Here is a 19,893-nt window from a genome sequence, read left to right as displayed (position 1 = left end):
TACCCTGAAATATCAGTTGATAGCGTAAGTTTTAATCTAATTACACTTGACAGAAAAGACTGGTTAAACGGGCGGGTTTTTTTAGTTTTTTCCTCTTAAGCTGTTCCACATTCTTCTCGTTTTCTATGACTTCTCCCACTATTGCTAGTTATTTATAATTACTCTGGCAGTCGATTCATTTTATCTCCATTACTTATCGTGATGGCAAAAAAGTTGGCAGGGGGTTGGTTAAAACTTCCCGTCGTCTGGCGGCCGAAAATCTGAATCAGGCACTGTTGTGAAATCACCTTCTTCAAGACCGGTTTATTTAAGAAAAAAATCTGCAATGCATTTTTCGTATAGAGCACTTAGCATGAGATTATAATACTAATACGTCAATGGCGGCCTTTATAGGTAAAATCGGAGCTGAAATTGATGAAAAGAGTGCAAAAATAAGCGTAGGGTTTGGTCAATGTTGAATTCATGGGAAAATTTGCGTGAAATTCTATGAACACCTTTTAAAGAGTGTTAGTAATTTTTACAAGTATTTCATGCAGCTTCGCTCGTGTATTGTTCATTGAAACCGTGAATCATGGGAGAAGATATCTTGGGATGACAAATAACATTGATGGAGAAATAAACTCTGGGAAAAACACCACAGTAGCTAAGAAAACTCTCGACTGAATTTTAATACAGTACGTGCGGTAGTTTGTAGCTAATTCCTCAAATAAATAATAGATGGAGTCCTGTACACGTTAAGTTTTTTTAGAAACACCCCGCAGCCAATTAATTAATTTTTCATGTCATTTTTATTCACATATTCTACCGATTAGGGTAGGTAGCTATGGAGTATTTGAGAAGTGTTCTGGTAGTATCCCTCTCATCATGGACTTTCCTCTAAAATTCATAATAATCCCTAATCATTTTCATTTAATAAATATAATTCTATATAAAATCCTATTGTCTTCCTTCCTCTCCCTCGTTTACCCAACATTCTACCCTCTTACACCGTTTTCAACATCCCCATCCCGCTCATTACTCGCTCCTTCCATACCTTTTGTATCCCTTGTATCTCATCTAGAAGCTGGGTGCAATTTAAATGAAGCATTTTTGGATGCATCGTACAAGCAATGTCGTCAGCAAATCGCTACAATACAATTTTTTTCTCCTTGGATATTGATAGCCGAAGCTTTCTCTTTGATTTCATTCATGGCATTCTCCACGTAAAAATTAAAAATTACTGGGGACAGTGCACGCCCTTGTCTCACTCCTTTTCATATTCTTGTTTCTGCACAGTTGGGTCTATATTTTATCAGAGTTACTTGGTTTTTATACAAACTGTGTACAATTCTACGATCACTGTAGAGCACTCCAATTTATTTCAGAATTCTAAGCATTGAATTCCATTCCGCGTTATCAAAGGCCTTCTCCAATTCGACAATTGCTATGAAAGTCGGTACTTTTTCGTAGGAGTAGAAGGAATGAAAACTTTTGTTGATTAATGTTTTTTCCACTTGGTGATATTATAAGGTATGGCCATGATTTCGTTACTACATATAATTTTCAAGGTGAAAATGTTATTACGCGGTAACGACACCATGGTCGGACAGAATAAATTACCAAGTGGAAAAAGCTAAGTTTTTATTACTTCAACTAATGCGATAAATTATTTCCGCCAAGTCATGCCCGCTACTATTGCTTAAACTCGGTAATTTTTCGTTGAGTGCTTTTTTAAATTTTCCCCTATTCTTTACCCACCAACCGGCATTCAGTTTTGTCCTCCAAGCGGTCGTGAAACTCAACCCGCAGCCTTCTTACTACACATCCCATCGCATCCCATTATCTCCCTTCCCGCAACGCCTCATCCAACCCATCCCTCTTGCCTTTCCGTGAAATCTCAGGCGGCCCCACCCACCCCTGCCACTATCCCGCCCCAGGGCCGCATTCCGATTGCGGATTCCACACGAGGACGCTGCCAAATAAAAAGAGTAAAGATAGTCTTTTTTTTTGCTGTTGGTAAGGTGAGCACGAGCGAAAGGGAAGTTTATCCTTGAACGGGGCGGGGTTGGAGTGGAAGGATTGGGGTGCTTGAACAGGATGGGCGAGTGTTCATTGTTTTGGACTGGAAGTCACTGATTTGCGTCATAACAGTATGAAAATATCAGTTCGACTGATTCAAGCGTTATTCGAGACTCAAATCACCAATGGCGGCGCTGAAAGCAGTGACGTAATTTGACAGTATGGCCGACACAGCGAGGATATTGTTGTGATGATAACATATGTGTAATAGGATGAATCGTCGTGTCGCTGCGAATATTAAAGTAGAAAATATCAAGGAAGATTTTTCTAAGTTTTGAGGAGGTATTTCGATTTTTAGGAGCAACCATAAATTGCTTTAAGTATTCAGAAATTAATAAATATAGCTGAAATAGCCTGTAACAGCTCGCGGTGATTACTGAAAGACTTTCTAACGACCATAATTGCTTGACACCGATAAAAGAAACACTATTCTTAATAGGATAGAAAATAACACATTACTACCTTACATAACACATAGCACACTGGCTACCTTAAGCACCATAAACCTTAAAACCTCTTTCATAGTAAATGATAAATTTTTGCAATGAATGCCAACTGATAGGCATTATATATTATAATGAATGCATGTAACATATTAATTACGACGTTATGAATATAATTAGAAAAATCAGAAACTACCCAACAATCCCAATGATTTGTCAACGTGATTTCCTTAGGTAACTGCATGGTATCCTCGGAGCTCTACTTCCGAAATCGGCCGATAGTTGGCGTATTGCTTGTCTGGATTCTCGAATATAGTAGAAGTTCGACATGTTGAAATGAAAGGTGGTTGCACTTTTTCTGAATAATTTAATTTTTACGACTCGTTTCGGCTCGCAGAACCATTATCTGAAAATAATGAAAATCTTTTTTTTAAAATCCCATGTATATTTCCAGGCGGTGTTAACAGCACTTATACATGCACCGCATTCAGGCTTTCTCCCTCTAGATTTAAATATGTGATTTCGATCCGTTTATAATTGAATTCAGTTCATCTTAGTTTCCAGCTGAGGATTAACCCCGTTGCTTTACGGTTTAAATCGTTACAACGTCTTCGAATGTACTGGTCTTGCCGCGATTTCTTGGTTGAGAATTAGGAATATAAATGAGAGGATCCGTCTTAACAAGTCCAGAGGCGGAAATCGCTCCTAGGCCAGCAGGTGTGATGGGTTTCATGTATTAAGCTGTTACCTACGAGAATCTAGGTTGGTTCCGCTTGCTTTGACAATCCGCGTGGTTGCAGGTGTTTGACTGGCATCCTTAATTGCCGTGATGCCATTGCAGGGACATATGCCGTCTAATACGTTGAACTAACCCGTTGCATACGGTATTTGATTCCAGATTGGGAGCGATTTAAAAAAATATTACGATTTCCCAACAGCTGGGGAAGATAACATTCCCTTTAATCTTTTGCTCTACACTCACACTTGCAATTAAAATTAAAAGTCAACCACATGTCTCTTAGTCAAGGCCAGTTAATTTCAAAGCAGGGGTTCCTACAATCTCTTGTATACTTTTTGATCGTAACGTCGTTTATTAGCCGTTAATTTTATATCTCTATCGTCATGAAAAAATATTTAACCACCTGAACGATTTATAGCCGTTTTCCCTGTGTACCATCCTTTCATGCGAAACTCTTATTTTTAATGCGCATTCTTTGGGATGAATGCCCGCTGTTCCATTCCCGGTCCAGGGGGATTTTTTGTCATGGTAATTGATGTGAATTTCACCGCCGTAGGAGCGGCAGGATCGAACTGTAACACATTTATTCGAAGGTTTAATTTTCGATATTAACCTTTAAAGGAACTTATACATGCTTATACATATTTTTTATTACCTGTATACGGTAAGATGATGAAAATGGCGAATGCCATATTATGTGTCGGGTTATGCTTAGAAGTGAAATCATATCTGGTTGAACAAGGTATCGTCGAAATTAATGTAAAGGCGAAGTGTGCCAAATTGCACAGCGTGACCGACGGGTGGAGTTGCCGTAGAAACCGGTTCCTAACAGGCTGATTCCTTCCATCAGTTTCGCATAGAAACTATCGTCATGGGAATAACATAAGCAGGTTGTGGTTACACTCTATTCCATAGAACTATTTCATTTACTGCTCATGCTTTGTCCTATGGTGGTTTCTACTTTAGATTAAAAAACCTATTGTAGAATCTTGGTACGCGCGGTGAATATGCGTGTATGATGCGACCGGTATGGGCCGAATTTCCCATCTGGCTGTGATGTTGGGGCCAATATTTCGTTCCTGCATTTGAGCAATTGCGTACCACAATGAGAAATTAATGCCGTTTTAACCTGCGCATGTAGTACGTGCCCCGTGTAAAGTGGCCTTATAGGGGAGCCTTTTAGTATAGGTAGTAGGTTAGAGCTTGACTGCTTTTCGAGTTGGTCATAGGTTCGAATCCCGGGTGGAGCCTTCGGATACGTCCGAACGCAATCCTCGAAGTGCGAGGTGGTCCAGGGGAAGGAACTGGCCTCCTTACCCGGAATGTGTGAAATTAACCCGCCTGTGGCTTAGTTTGAGGTGAGCTCTAACTTAACCTACCCAAACCAGCCTTTGAGTTGAATTGTTGAGTAAGTGAAGCTTATAAGAAAGTCACAAATTTACCTTTTATAAATAAAAAATTATGAGATGGAAATAAAGTTCCGTAAAGCAGAGGAAAATGAATTTGCGATATTTTTGGCCGTTAGAATTGTAAGTTTTCCTGCAGGGTATGTGCCACGGCCTATCATAGAAGTGCTAATTACCGTCAAACCCAGTGACGTAACTATGAGGGGGGATAAGGGGATGTATGAACCCCTCAAAGCCTCAGAGAAATCAAATATTTATTTAAAACTCTTGTCTAGATTTGATACATAATAACTGCCTCTGCTTAAAGTTAAATTATAAGTGCCAAAATATTGTAAAATACATTTTCAGGCATGTTATTTTTCAAAACTTTTCCTGAACTCCCCATTTCCAGGGGGGGTTGCGCCAACTAATCCCCCCCCCCAAAAGCATATCTCTAGTTACGCCACTGTCAAACCCAATGGGCCCGTGTCCCGCGTAAAACGGCCTTAACGTAGGAATGAAAGTCCTAAGAAGAGTAGGAGAGAAGAGAAGCCTCATGAAAACCTTAATAAGAAGACGGAACAACCTTATAGGCCACATCTCGAGACATGATGAAGACAATCATCGAAGGACAAGTGGAAGGCAAGAACGGAAAAGGAAGACCTCGAACAAAATATATGGAACAAGTAAAGAGAGATGTGAAAGAGAAGAAATACGTAGGTGTGAAAAGATTAGCTGATAGGAGAACTGAGTGGAGAGCTGCGTCAACCCAATCCTAGGATTTTAGACCACTGATGATGATGAACGTGAGGATGAGATGAGTGGAATTCCGACACTCACTTGTTTGGGAGTCTGCGCAGACGACGAGCACGCAGCACGGCTTCTCTGCCATCGGCCTCTCGTTGCACCCGCTGTCCCCTTGCACGGTCCCGATGCGGAAGAAGGGCCGCGGGCAGGCGCAGCCCACCTCCGCCCTCACGGCCGCCTCCGGCTCTCCCAGCCGCCCCTGGTCAGCGCCCTCGGGCCCTGGCAGCACGGCCCTCGCCTCGTACGACCTCTCAGCCTTCAGGTCAGTCAGGGTCAGGTTCCACTCGGGCCCCTCGCTTATCTTCTCGAACTTCTTCCAAGGCGTCTCCGTCGTCTTGTTGGGGCCTCCCTCCTCGATCTCCCGGTATTGGATCACGTAGCCAGGGGGTCCCTTCCAGCCGAGGGTGAGGGAAGTGTCGGTGGCGGACAAAGCGGTCAGCTGAGCCCCGGACATCAGGGACGACTCCTCTGTGGATGGAAAAAAACATGAGATGAGAATGCGATATTATCCCAATTTTAGGGTCATTGGGAGGAAATATAATTTTTATTTTAAATTTAATAGAACTATAATTTAATCACTTCTAAATTTAATGGTACTATAATTGTGAATGGGGGAACTATAATTTCTAATAGTAATATAAATATAATATGATTTGTCCTATTGGACCTAAATTTAATAATAATAATAATATAAATATAATATATTTTGCCCCATAGGACCTAAATTTAATGGAAATACAATTTCCAATCGAAATAAACAACTTGAAAAAAGCTGCTTGGCATGTGTTGGGGAAATAAAAAAGGAGCGTTACAGAAATTTTCAAGAGTACTGGGATGGAGGAGTTTGCAGGAGGGGAGGAAAAGGATCAGGCGATGTGGGATGAAGGAAATAGTGATTGAGGAGAAAGCATGGGATGGATTTGGGAAGGGCAGAATAAAACCTAACTTGGTGGGAAAAAATTATCAGCAGTTCTAGGTAAAGTACCGGTTACAAAGGGCAAACGTAAAACAGTTATCCCTCTTGGATAGACTAAATGGGACTGGGACGATATACCTGCTAAAGTATTTGAGCCCTTACCGAGCAAGTTATACAGGTAATACACCTTGTATCTGATGATGCCTCATTGAGCCGAAACGCGTTGCAGGTATAAAAATAATCGTGGACAAGTGCAAGTTCATTTTATTTTAATATGGATGAATTTATATCGATCAATTTTGAAATGTGTGCGTGAACTCAATTTCCCAAACTTCACACCTTCGCTTTCGCTAGTTTTTCATAATCGAAGGCCATTTGTATGAATGAAATAAATTGGAAATAGGATGAATAACTGCCTTAATTCGATGTCATTATTTCTTTCTCGTCTTTCTTTATCGCATTATGAAATTACTTCAATTTTTACATTCTTTACAAGCAAATTATCGCCGTTCTATGATGTTAAGCATACTATTTGAGTTATTTTTATACTACTCCGCGGGTAATAAGCAAAAAATTTCAAAATATCATTTACTATTCTTTAGTATGTACAGAATTAGAACTTTTATGAAAAAGAAAAATTTTCTTTGTCTTCCGTGGACGAAGAGATGTTTTCCTCGAAGATAAAAAACACCGTATTACATCCATTTATTATTTCCAGAAAGCGTTGTCGTTTAAGGTGATATTTAAGTATATAGTTTTAGGAGGCCGTTCAGATGTATGTATATGTCTTCTTTCTTACGTCCCAGGAGATTAAATCTATGAAATTTACGCTGAGATGAGCCACCCGGATAAAAGGTTTTAGCGGGCAAGTTTTATAGCCCTTTTTTTGGCTTTGGGCATGGAAATTCTATTCGAAACGTAGAAAATAGGATATAAGTGTAGGAAATGTGAGGAAATATTTTGCTATGATTAATTTTCATACTGATTAACTGGTAATTTGGAGTAAAATAATAACCACCCTCGTTTTAGTTCAGCTCGTTGGTGATTCAATTAGGGGTGACAAAGGACTTGGCGATATTCTTAGAAGTTTGTCTTTCGCCGAGAGAGTGAAATACCCTTCATAGTCTTTACACATTGTAATTCATTTGAATGTAGAGGTGTTGGGAGGTATTGCCGCTTCCTTGACTGTGATTTTTATGGTATTGATGTGTGATATTTTGAGGCGTCATTATTCCCCAAAGCATGCCGTTAACCAGTTCATAAAATTTAGATGAACTGAATAAGATTTGTATTACGACTGGAAAACAACTGTACCACTCCAACTCTTCCAATTCAGGATCTTAGAACATATTTTCTTTAATGTTTTTATACGGTTTTTAATTGTTAAGTTATTATTCCTGTTTTCCTTATTTAAACTGTTATTAAAAGGTGCCATGAAAAATTGGCATTTTTGCGAGACTGGTTTGTCTAAAAATGTATTTGCAAATCCTTCATGATTAATATCTGTCGTCTTTCCGTCCGCGTTAAAAATTTAATATTAAATTTGGAAAGCATAATAATACCTATTTTGAGTTAGAAAGCACTAATCTCTTATGAAAAGGGATTGGATGCTTTTCCTACTGTCTTCAGACTCTTAGGATCAACTTTTATGGAATAAATAGACACAAGATTGGCCAAAAATAGATTTGCTATGTTGTTGGGTTATGCTTTGAGCAATACATTTAAATTAGTGCTGAAACTAATGTAAAAAGCAGGAGAAATGACAAATCACAAGACAGCCAATCTGAGAACACCCTTAACAACGAGAACACCTAGCACTCTAGCCTCTGCACCAACCCGATCCCCAAAGAAACACCGTTCTTCGCGATTTCCTGAACACTCGTCCAATTTCTTTTTGCCGCGTTTCCTTCAATCCATTACTATTCCTTTTCCGTAGGAAAACCATTTTCTCTGGGAAATTGTCCGCGAGGTAAGATGAAAAAGCTAGAAGGGAGGAAGAGGAGAAGATGGTCTCTTCGTCGGAATTCGTTCCAATAGCGTTTTCACAGACACTTGCTTTGTTCGCTCGCCCAGGAGTTCGCGCCCGAGTCGTTGTTTCCTTTTGAAGGAGTGGTGGACAAAGAGTCCTTCCAGTGAGCAAGGCGCTCCTCTTTCTCCAGAATGGATACCATTTGGTATTTCTTCTACAAATCTTCGCCTCTCACCCGATTTCTAGAAATTGGCATTCCTAATTATTCTGCGGCGCCAACGAACTGGTAAAGGGAGACCAGTGAAGACGTTACCTTTGACGAAATGTGAAATCTTATTTGTGAAATGAATCTTTGCATAACTTAACATATTCTTTGATTGAAACTTTCGCGGCGCATGATAATAATTAGACATACACCCGTTCCCTTTCATTACCGAATCCCATTTTATTCCACTCCTTTTTACGTGCCACCCATCCGCTCTTCACTTATTCACCCGAATATTTTCATCAATTATTGCAATTTTAAATGCCATTAAATAGATACTAGAAAATTGGACGAGGTGGAATCTCATTGATAATATTTTTAACGTCCGTAATTATTTATGTTGGACTGATGGAAAATTTTATCAAAGAAAAGAGGCCTTCTAGACCTGGTGCTGCTAGTGGATGCTGAAGATGAAATGGGCGGATTTAGTGAAAATTGTGCAGGTCGAAGAATAGGAGAAAAAAAGGGAACGGTGAAGCTCTAAACGCTAGACAAGGACCCGATAGATAGGTCATTAGAAACATTTAGTGCAGTAATAATAATATGTAACTCAGCCATCATCGTCATCATTAGTCAACAATCCTAAGATTGGTTTGACGCAGCTCTCCATTTCTCTCTCCTATCCGCTAATCTCTTCATAGCTACATATTTATTCTCTTTTACATCCTTTATAACCTGTCCTATATAACTCATTCGGGGCCGTCCCTTGCCCTTTTTCCCTTCCACTTGTCCTTCAACGATTGTCTTCATCAGACCATCGTGCCTCAAAATGTGGCCAACTAAGTTGTCCCTTCTTCTGCTTAATGTTTTTAGGAGGCTTCTCTTTTCTCCTACTCTCCTTAGCACTTCCTGGTTACTCACACGGTCAATCCATTTTATCTTCATCAACTGAGCCAACAAATCATATAATCCACACATTTAATGTTTGCGAGACGATTTTCAATTAAAAAAGACCACTTCCACCACGTTTAATGGCGGAAGTCACGCTGAACGAGATACAGCCAAGGAGGTTGTAAACATACACTGGAGGGGGCACCACTGGTGCCGAGCGTGGAGCGAAGTGTGGCCGGAATAAGGGTGCTTGGGGAGGACAAACCACGCCCACTTTGACCAAAACATTGGCAATCACATAAGAGCTAATGCTAACTATTTGGTGAAATGTTTGGTCATAACTCGTTAATACGTTAAAATAAACTATGGAACGTACAATGTAAACCTTTTTTCTTTCTTTATTGGTTGGCTTCGCGAAGTTATGACTCAAATATCTTTTCCCTGGGAAAAGTTATTGTCAATCACCACGGTTATGTTATACAACCAGCTCAGCTGAAAATAAAATTTTACGAGAGTAAACTAGTCATTTACCTGCACTTATACAGGTATCGAATTTTATTATAGCCAATGGAAATTAACAAATACAGTAATAAAGTACATTTTCAAGGATATACCTAACAGTAAAGTGGCTAACATAACCAGAGTTCATTTCTTTATTTATTTCCATTACCCCATAAACTGAACATTTACGGCCTTTACAATGGGGAATTAACAAATAACAATGAAGGACATTAACACACGCCCATGCCCTGGATAAGGGTAACTTACCCAGGAGGTACTCGAATCCGCGACCTTCAGTTTGGCAGTCGAGGACTTTACCCGCCACCACCGAGACCGGCTGTTTATCCATTAATAGAAGTATCGCGAACGATGAGAAAAATCCTATGACAATCGCCGGCGAAATGCTAATGTAACAAATCTTAGCCACCTCAAAATATCAGTCGGAGACTTGAGTCCAAAAATTATCAAACCAAGATGGCGGAACTTAGACCACGCCAAAAACTTGGAAACAGCGCCTCCTGATATTTACAAACTCCTTGGATACAGCTGACTAGTGGCGCCGCCAAATACAATGCGCGCGCGACGGCTACAGATATAACGCTTAAACGCCATGTTCTTGTGTCTCCTTTAATGGAGCCTTGGAATAGGGTATCATATTGGTCGAAGTCTATTGTGTAGAGGTCGACCACGCAGGCGTTCGGAAAACTGCACGCGGATGGCGTTTCGCTCTTCATCTCTGCCGCCCGTCCCTCTGCCGACGGAAACGGGAATTACTCGACGAAAGATGGGGTACGGCGACGAAGGAAGTTTTCCCACCGCGAGGAAGATGCGAAGGCGGTAATTATCTGCCCTCCTCGCGCATTGCTTATATTGTCTCGACCCTCCGCTCTGCCGGTTGTTGGAGCGTGAAAACTTTTCAAGTATCCATTCCCTTATCCACGCAGTCCTTTCCTCTCACCGCCTGTGCACACGCGAACGGCAGCAGGTTCCGGACATTGTGGTGGTGAAGGCAAGAAGGTAAATAAATACCCAGAAGACATGGTATCCTTTCATCGGCAAGTCATTCTCATCCATAGTCTAGGTAAATGTTTGAATTGAGGCTGGTTAGGGATTTAAAATTCAGAATGAAGATGTAAGAACCTTAGTAAATTTTCACAGACTTTTTTTAATTAGCATCTAAACGCGTCGTACCTAATTAAAATAAATGAAAATTTACAAAGGTTGTGTATTTTCATTCAGCAAGAATTTTCAGCAAGTGGAAGCCGAATCGATCGATTTGAAATAGAATTCACTTTCATTTTCCACACTGAGTATGAGTCACATTTATGAACTCTGACGATGGCTTATATACTGCTATATCATTATCAAGGAATATGACAGTATTGAAACCATGGTCGGTGTTAGTAAATATTAATTGTGAATTTTATTTCCCAATATCGTGGTTCTACAAAGCTTAGCCGGAAACCTTAAATCGAGGGCAAGTATTAATAATTGTGCTGGTGTCATCAAGCTTTATTTTTAAGTTGTTGTTGATGCCACAAAGTGACTGGAAAAATCATGGTTTGTCTGATAAATAGCCTTTTTTACCCTTTATTTCTGAATAATTATGAGCCATTCATGTACTGCCTTAGCTTTTTTTACACTCATTTATGCAACGCATAACTCTTTGTCTCTTTAAATTGATTACCTTGAGTTGAAAAATATTCGGATATCACAATCTCCAACTGGTCTATCATAGCTGTAAGCCCTTGAGTGTGATTCCTTGGTATCTATTGGTTATAGAGTTCTTGCGGCAGCCGTCTGATGGCTAGTGACAGTGGTTTGAATGGTTCGTTACAAATAAATAGATTTGAAAACTAATAACATCGTTTCAAAGTAAAAACCTATTGTGCATCTTTAAGTTTATATATCTACGTATTAACTGCTGGAAAAAGTCAAATTGACAGAAATGATTGATCTAAACTTATCTTCCAGGATGATCACCATGGAAATACCAGCCGAGAGCAAATGCATAATACCACAGAATGTTTTTTATAGAATAATGCTTGGGATGTAAATTTTTAGTAAGTTTTGAGATTAGAGATTAGGAGATTTGAAGAGTTTTTCTTTATTAATTTCATTAGTTATTAGTCGTATGAGTCGTAAATAATACAACATGTTTTAACCTGTAAGTAACACTTTACGATAAATTCCACTTTTCATATTTCACTTGCCTCTACGTTGGTAACCAAGGTCGTTGATAAAATAATTCAGGTGGAATTCAGCGTAACGTATTCTGCAGTTTGAAGATATGCCGTAAGTATCACCCTGAGGTAGTTTTTTGTGAGCAGCTACCGTTATTTTTTCCGTTTGTCTCTTATCAAATTGCATAATCATATGCTATCATTATTAACTTTTAAACACAACTTTAAAGCTCGCACTGCAGTTTCTACGGATTCATATTATTCAGTAATAGATAGAATTTGTATTCTTACTCTCGCCGTTGCAAAAAACAATATTTTGTAAATGGGTATGTAAATTATTTAATCTTGATTTATTTCTTGAACAATGATAATTTATGACACTGTTTTTATAATTCTCTTTAATGATATTTATAAGTTATTTATTTCAATCAATCTAACGTCATAATCGCGTGATCTCAGAAAACCTGTGGGGTAACAGTAAAGTAGATGCTTATTGACGTTACTGTCCCCTGTAGTGATAGGATGAAGCTAAGTCTTTCCATTATATTCCCAGGGACTCTACAAGAATGGATGCAGTCAATGGTCGCCATCTCGCGGAAAGCGGCGTTTATTTTTTTATATCCGCGGCCGAGAAGCAATTAGTCATGCTTGAGTTCTAGTCTATCTCGTCCCACGGCTTGACTTTAAGAAAAATATTTTTATTCATCTCTTTCCTGCGTCGATGGGCTTGAACATCGAAGCAAGTGCTTGTTGGTTTGACAAATGGTGGATGGCATTTCACGTTTAGTTGCCTTCTTATTTTAACATATTTCGGGTTGATAATAGAAGCATGTGGAATGCCGAATTAAATAATTATCAATCACTTCTTGAGAAACCATTATAGCCGGGTACGTATGACGGCACCAGTGGAATGCAAGATGATCGAATATTTCATCCCCTTCGTCAAAGAACCATGAGGAACGTTCATTCACCATACCTGATTCGAGATTATGTGCCAATTAATATGTTGCACCGACCTTTTTCGTATCTTAGTAGCCATGCACACCTTTTCAGCCTTGTAGTTGGACATTTTTGGTAGATTATTCGATACGAACAGCTCGATAATGAAACACCCCCTGCCAAGCACCTTTGGCGTGACTCGTGATAATATAATTTAAGGAGTATCTCATGGTCTAAGCTATTGAGACAGCAATTACAATTTTTAAGTCATTACTTTCTTAATAAAGTGGCGAAGAGATATAATTCAAAGACGTTCGCTATCAGCTCAGCGAAAGAAATATATTAGTGAAACTTAGAGGTTGATTATCACACTCTTCTGGTCAAAGGCGCGCGTAGCATGCACTTCCGAATAGAGCGAACTTTATTTTAGATCCATATGAGAGATGACATTTTTACGTGCCATGAACCAATATCATGCTGATGATCAAAAACACCGGTGGTGTCGCGGGAGAAACACCATTTGCTGGAACACAATGGCGGTCAACGAGTTAAAATTCAATTCGCAACTTTTTCTTTACCCGCATATTGCATAATTTGTGCGTTTTATAGCAAGGTCGCCTTCTTCTCGCTGAATAGATGGCATAGCCGAACTTTTGTTTCCTAATAATCGGTAATTACCAATTGCCTAGCATCCATTTTTCTCTTATTTAAACATATCGAATGTGTATGGAGATGGTTACGTGCGTCTTACCTCTAGTCACTACCCCGCATGCCACCTCCATAAGCGTGCAGCGTGAGATGGTTCGACACCAGCCGTTACCTTGTACGAACACGCGAAAAAATTAGTTGGACCTAAAATTTATTTAAGTACTTAATTTTCCTAGAAGAAACAAATTTCTTTATCTATCCGTTCGTCAAAATCTTATCTCGTATTTTGCCTTATCTATCTAACCTAGAAATATAATGAGGTTCTATGATGATGTTTTCTGTGTCTCCCTGAAAGATGTCTGCACTTAATTGCTCAGTCAGCGTATGCACCGGGTATCCCTCCTACTCTACTAAATTGGCATAACTTAACTCTTTTCCTACGAATGAAATGCGTTTTCCTGTGTTCACCTTATGTTAAAATTTTAGGAAAGTATCAGTGAAACCACAAGTTATTCCTGATGAAGTCCTCTCGGGAGATCAGCCGGGTCAGGATGGACATTGCTGCCAACGTTTCGACGGCCTTCTCTGTCATTGTCATTCGCCATGTTGAAGATGGCAGAGAGGGTCGTCGAAACGTTGGCAGCAATGTCCATCCTGACCCGGCTGATCTCCCGAGAAGACTTCATCAGCAAGATTCGCCGGGAAAACACCAAATCCTTCAACAAATTATTCCTGTCATCTGACTCCATTGCTATAGCTGAACTTAATTAAAACCTATCAACTGCCTTGCATATCTGCCACGATTCGCTTATTTAAACACTGCGATTGTGCATCGAGATGATTAGGTACGGCGACTTCTCCTCTCCCTCGGTGATAAGCTTACTCTGTGGTTACGTGTTCAGTGGCCTTTCCGAGGCGGAGTGCACATTAGACTGGACGTGATGCGGACAAGCAAGGCAAGCGGGTTAGCCGATGGGACGTTACCTCACAACTTCCGAGGTCTTGCATACATGATCATGTCCAATGATTCATTTTGTAGCGGCGTCGGGTCAAGATCCTTGCGAAGTCACTAGCCGCGCATTCCTCGCGTGATCATTCTCAATAATAATCAAGGCATGAATACTACTTCCAGCCAACTTGTTTTGATCGGCCACGGTGCTCATTCAGGTCAGACTGGCATTGCATACGGCGGGCCGCGGTTCATTCTCCCGTCACACCCTCGTGGGCGCATCGTCGGGGTTACGGAGGACCTTGACAATATAGGGTGGTGGCCATTGAGAGAACGTATGCATCCCTCTGGATCGGTCTCTTTTTGTTTACAGATTACTCGCTTAAAAATTGCACTACCATCTTGAAATTTTCGGGGTGAGCAGAGTAGTCTCTGATCAACGTTTCCAGCAATTTACGAAACTTTTGCATAAGTTTATTGCTTATCGTTGAACGTGTTTTGACCATTTGGTCATTATCAAGTACACGGCGATATTGTCAGTTTTTAATGCATGCACTTATTGACGACTAACTATAATTGTTAAAGTTGGTGTTTAGTTTTGTCAATAAAATGCATAGTTCATAAAATTTTAACATGATTTGTATTAAATTGTTGAATTATCAAATTAATTCGATTACAAAATGAATTTCGTTTATCTTCGAGTTTTTGGAATGAATTTCTACGTTAAGTCAAAAGTATAAGCTTGAACGTTGTGGAAGAGCTCCATAGTAGCAATAAAAACGCTTCGTAACTTAAAAAATTTATTTAAAAAATTACCTAGTAATATTTACTGGTACTTAAAGTAATTTTTAAATAATTAGTGTAAGCTACAAAGTGTAAGTCACCAATACACGCTACAAGTACGCTCACGGAGTACAATAAATTTAAGTGGAAATTCACTCATGAGTGAAGTTTGCGTTAGACATGAAGATTTGTCAAAACGTTGGCGAATAAAAAAACACTAACATTTTCTGACCAAAGTTTAAGGTTAATTTAAACAAAAATATCAAATTTCCAATACACACTACGAGTAGGCTCACGGAGTACAATAAATTTTAGTGGAAATTCACCCATCGATGAAGTTTCCGTTAGGCATGAAGGTCTTCAATGATATACAGTGAAACCTGTCTTAAGCGGAATCTCTCGGGCCCTTCACTTATTTCCGGATAAGACAGTATTCCGCTTAACTCAGGGTCTGACAATTCAAAAAAGGCCGCGAAAGTCATATCACGTCTATTGCATGCGTTGCCTAAAAGGTTGGTTTGACTCAAATTCTACACGTAGACGAAATTATAATGAAATAATAAAAGAAGAGCATCGCATTATTTTTAAATTGTTTATTTGAAGTAATCGGTCATTTTTGTTTGTCTTTCCTTTTTTTTCTTCTAGAATACAATTTTCTACGTTGCCAATGGCCCCATGTAAGATATTATACAAATCAGTATTACCTTTGGTGAGACTGCATTCTTCTCATTATTTTAATGAGACCAACATTTCTTTATACGATTTTTTATTTTCTTCACACAATAAGGGCACTTCTTCGTCGGTGTCACAGCTTTCGTCTTCTTTATTATTGGCTCTTAAGGAACCATCTTAATCGCTCGTGAGAAGATCGTTGTCGAAATCCACAAATCTCTCAGCATTCATGTCAATGCCTATTACTTGCTGCAATTCGCTTAGATCCACCATTGGCTCTAAAATAGCAAAGGTCATATATATTATCCTGTAAATGCGTAAATATGCATTTACATTGGCGATATATTAGGATGTAAATTATTTTCCTTACCTTCCTCGGGGATCAGTTCTGGCAGAATTCCAGCTTTGGCGAAACATTGTTTGACAGTTGATGTTTTAATATCTTTCACTGCCATATTAATCCAATTAATGGCATCCAGCACTGATATTTTTTTTGTCACCTCCGATACTGAATTCGCAGTATCTGCAGCAGCTAATAATGATCGCATCATGTACTTCCTATATTGTGCCTTCAGCGATCTAAGTACTCCCTGATCCATTGGCTGAGTGATGCTTGTTGTGTTTGCCGGAAACCAGGCTAGCTCCACATTCGCAAGGTGAATTTTAGGGTGACAGGTTGCATTGTCAAGGAAAAGTGTGACTTTCCTATTTTTCCTCTTCATTTCGGCATTGAAACTTTTAAGCCACTCTTCCATGATCGAAGCCGTGTTCCATGCTTTTTTATTATTTCTCCATTTGACCGGTAGCTTCTCAATTTCAACGTTTTTGAAGCATCGTGGTCGAGCTGATTTCCCGATGACAAGAGGCTTTAGGAGCTCCCCTGCCATATTCCCACAAATGAAAATGGTCAAACGCTCCTTGGAGTGCTTCCCTCCTACAGAATAAAGAAAAAGTGTAAATATAACATCATTATTTGAAATTTTACCCTAATTTCTAGAAATAGAACTTGGAAATGCATACAAACCCTAGCAGTTTTCTCCTTTTACGCACAATGTTTTAGACGGCAGAGCCCTAAAATACATTCCGGTTTCATCCGATATCACATGGATAGATATCACATGGTTGATAGTCTTTAATTTTTACTTGAACCATACATTTCCACTCCTCTACAGTTTCCATGTCAACGTCATTGGACTCGCCAACAACACTGCTCCAAACAACATTGTGTCTTGCTCTGAAGCTCTCTAGCCATCCATTGGAGGCCTTAAAATCCAATTTTCCTAAAGAAACTGCAAATTCCTTGGCCTTTTCTTGGACCATTGGACCTGACAATGGAATATTCCTCGATCTTGCTCGCACAAACCATTCCCAAACTAATTCGTTTATTTCTTCATATTCGCAGATAGGTGTTTCCTCTTTGAATGTAAACTAAGGCCTAAAATAATCGACGGTAACAACAATTATTTTATGGTGTGTCGTTTTGCAAACTATTGTGGCATGGGAAAAGAAGAAATATGTTTCTTAGAACCTACCTCTTTCAAAGTCTTTCTTGATTTCGTCCTTCTTCTTAATTGCTTCGTAAACTTGAGTCTTTCCACACTTAAACTTCTCTTGTATCTGCTTCACGGAGAGCTTTTCTCGTTCAAAGCACTCGATCAAGTCCAGTTTATTTTTCAGCGTTAATACGTTTCGTGGCATGGCGGAAATCAGTCAGCAGTTCCCTTTATTCTTAGCGTTCCGCGTTGTATTCTTACCTTGTCGGCAGCACGAAGGAGAATGATTATTCGGTTGCGAGCAAGGATGCACAAAATGCTTGCGTATGTAGAGAGAGGGTTCTACGAGTTGGAGGGGAGGTAAGTGTGCAAGCATGGGTTGGCGGAATGGTTAAGAAAGGAGGTGGCGGGAGGGAAGAGGGGTGGAGTATTGTGGAGCATTTGATACAATGTATACGTGAAACGAACTTCACTACATTAGGGACGAGGGACATAAGGCACTGGAGGAGGATTAACACTAGGTTTAGGGAGACGCGGAAGTGTTTTGGTCAAGGTTGATGCAATATTGTCCTGAGTCCCTCCTGCGACGTGATGCCAGTCAATAATGACGTACACATTGTCAACGTACGACACATTTAGCTGGTTCCTTTGGATTATTTTCTGTGGAGAGGGCTTTACAAAACATGTTAGAATTTTATTTCCTTACGGTAAAAATTGCCCATGGAATTTTTTTTTTTGCAATTCCGCTTAACCAAGAAACACGTGCCCGGGAATCGATTCCGTTTCCGCGTTTGACAGTTTCCGTTTAACAGAGGGCACCAATGCACGTAAAACCCTATTGTGACCGCCAGGACCAACAAAATTTTCCGGATAAGACAGGTTTCCGCTTAACTCAGGTTCCGCTAAAGGCAGGTTTCACTGTATTATACTTCCTAATATCGAATTATTGATTGTACAAGGTAAACAATTTTTTAAATTATCACTAATGCCATTCCGTGCTTGAGAGGAAAAATCAGAATCTACAGCTAATGTAGCGGAACCATAAAATTTCAGAGAGCTATAATCTAAATTCACGTTATCCAAACCAAGAAGAGAAGAAGAAGGGTTCGTTCTAATTATTCAAAGTTTGCTTTTTGGAGCGTGGGATACGGTCGCGTCGCCGGGTGAATTCCTGTGAACTCGCTTGCCGTCGCTCACTTGTTACTAACCCGTTCGCTCGTTCCGATTCTCTAGTAGCCGCCACGGAGGTGGCAAATGCATGCATCCCTCCCCCGCATGGGATGTGCGCCCATGCGCGAATCCGCGTATCTCTGAGTCACGCTCCGAATCGGCGACATTTTGCACCCTATGGACCGAGAGATGGCCGATGGAATAGATTGGTGCCCCTGGCTACAGACTAAATCTGCATTTGAGAGACGCAGGGGAAGATTTATGTAAAGAGCTTGGGTGTATTCCGCTGCTTCGTTTGGTTCCGAAACGCTGACTTGAAAGCTGACGCATCACTCTTGATCGGAGAGTCGTATTCCATCCTCTATTCTTGACGAATTGTTAATTTAGAAATAAAAGAGATTCGCTTAAGTACAAACGCTACTACGAGGTGAAAGACTTTTCTTACCTAGGAAGCCGAATTACCAACGATGGATGGAACAGAAAGAAATAGTCAGTAGAATAAAGTCAGTAGAATTTCTGTCGGACCGTAGATTGAAAAATAGACTAAACCTTTTAGATAAATTCAAAAGCAGTGTCTTTTCTGACGAAGTTAACCATATCTTACGGACGCCAACATACTACGGAAGATAAGATCATATAAATAAAATAAGAGAGATAGATTGTAGAACAGACAGATTCAGAATGTCATTTTTTCCAGGATCGATAAGAGATTATAACGGCAGCGATAGAACTCATAAATAGATTGCAGGACTTGTGGTGTAGCCAACTAACCTATGTAAAACTTAATGCATGTTTCTTAATTTTATCATTATTTCTAACAGCATATAGCGGTATAATTTGTTAGTATGCGAGACGTTTTTTGTACTGTGTGGTGTGCATATTGGAGTCCAATTGCATGCTGCATGCTGGTGATTGATCACCCCCTGCCAAACACCCTAGAGGTGGCTCGCAGGGTATTATGTAGATGTAGATAACGCAGGCGAAGAGACCCAGACGATTAAAAAATAGACAAGAGTTTTAATACGGTTATCATTACGTTCGTTTTATTTTACTATTTTTTAAATTTAATACGGAGCCTCAATCATTTATTATAATATTAATAACTTTAGCATCAAAATGGAGAGAAAATGTTCTACAGTAAC

The 19,893-nt window shown here is 39.7% G+C and overlaps 1 protein-coding gene across 3 annotated transcripts in view; it reads right to left on the bottom strand.

Annotated features, from left to right (window-relative positions):
* LOC124168513 (putative epidermal cell surface receptor) overlaps positions 1 to 19,893 on the bottom strand; it is a 222,725-nt gene that overhangs the window by 37,915 nt on the left and 164,917 nt on the right. For all 3 annotated transcript variants that reach the window (XM_046546836.1, XM_046546837.1, XM_046546838.1), the window contains exon 2: positions 5,466 to 5,900. In XM_046546836.1, coding sequence (XP_046402792.1) covers positions 5,466 to 5,900 — 435 coding nt within the window. The remainder of the gene's footprint in view (positions 1 to 5,465; positions 5,901 to 19,893) is intronic.

This window comes from Ischnura elegans, chromosome 11 (assembly GCF_921293095.1).
Source record: "Ischnura elegans chromosome 11, ioIscEleg1.1, whole genome shotgun sequence".
NCBI classification, from domain to species: domain Eukaryota; kingdom Metazoa; phylum Arthropoda; class Insecta; order Odonata; family Coenagrionidae; genus Ischnura; species Ischnura elegans.
Note: the sequence above shows the minus strand (reverse complement) of the source record. Positions and strands in the feature narration are given on the sequence as shown.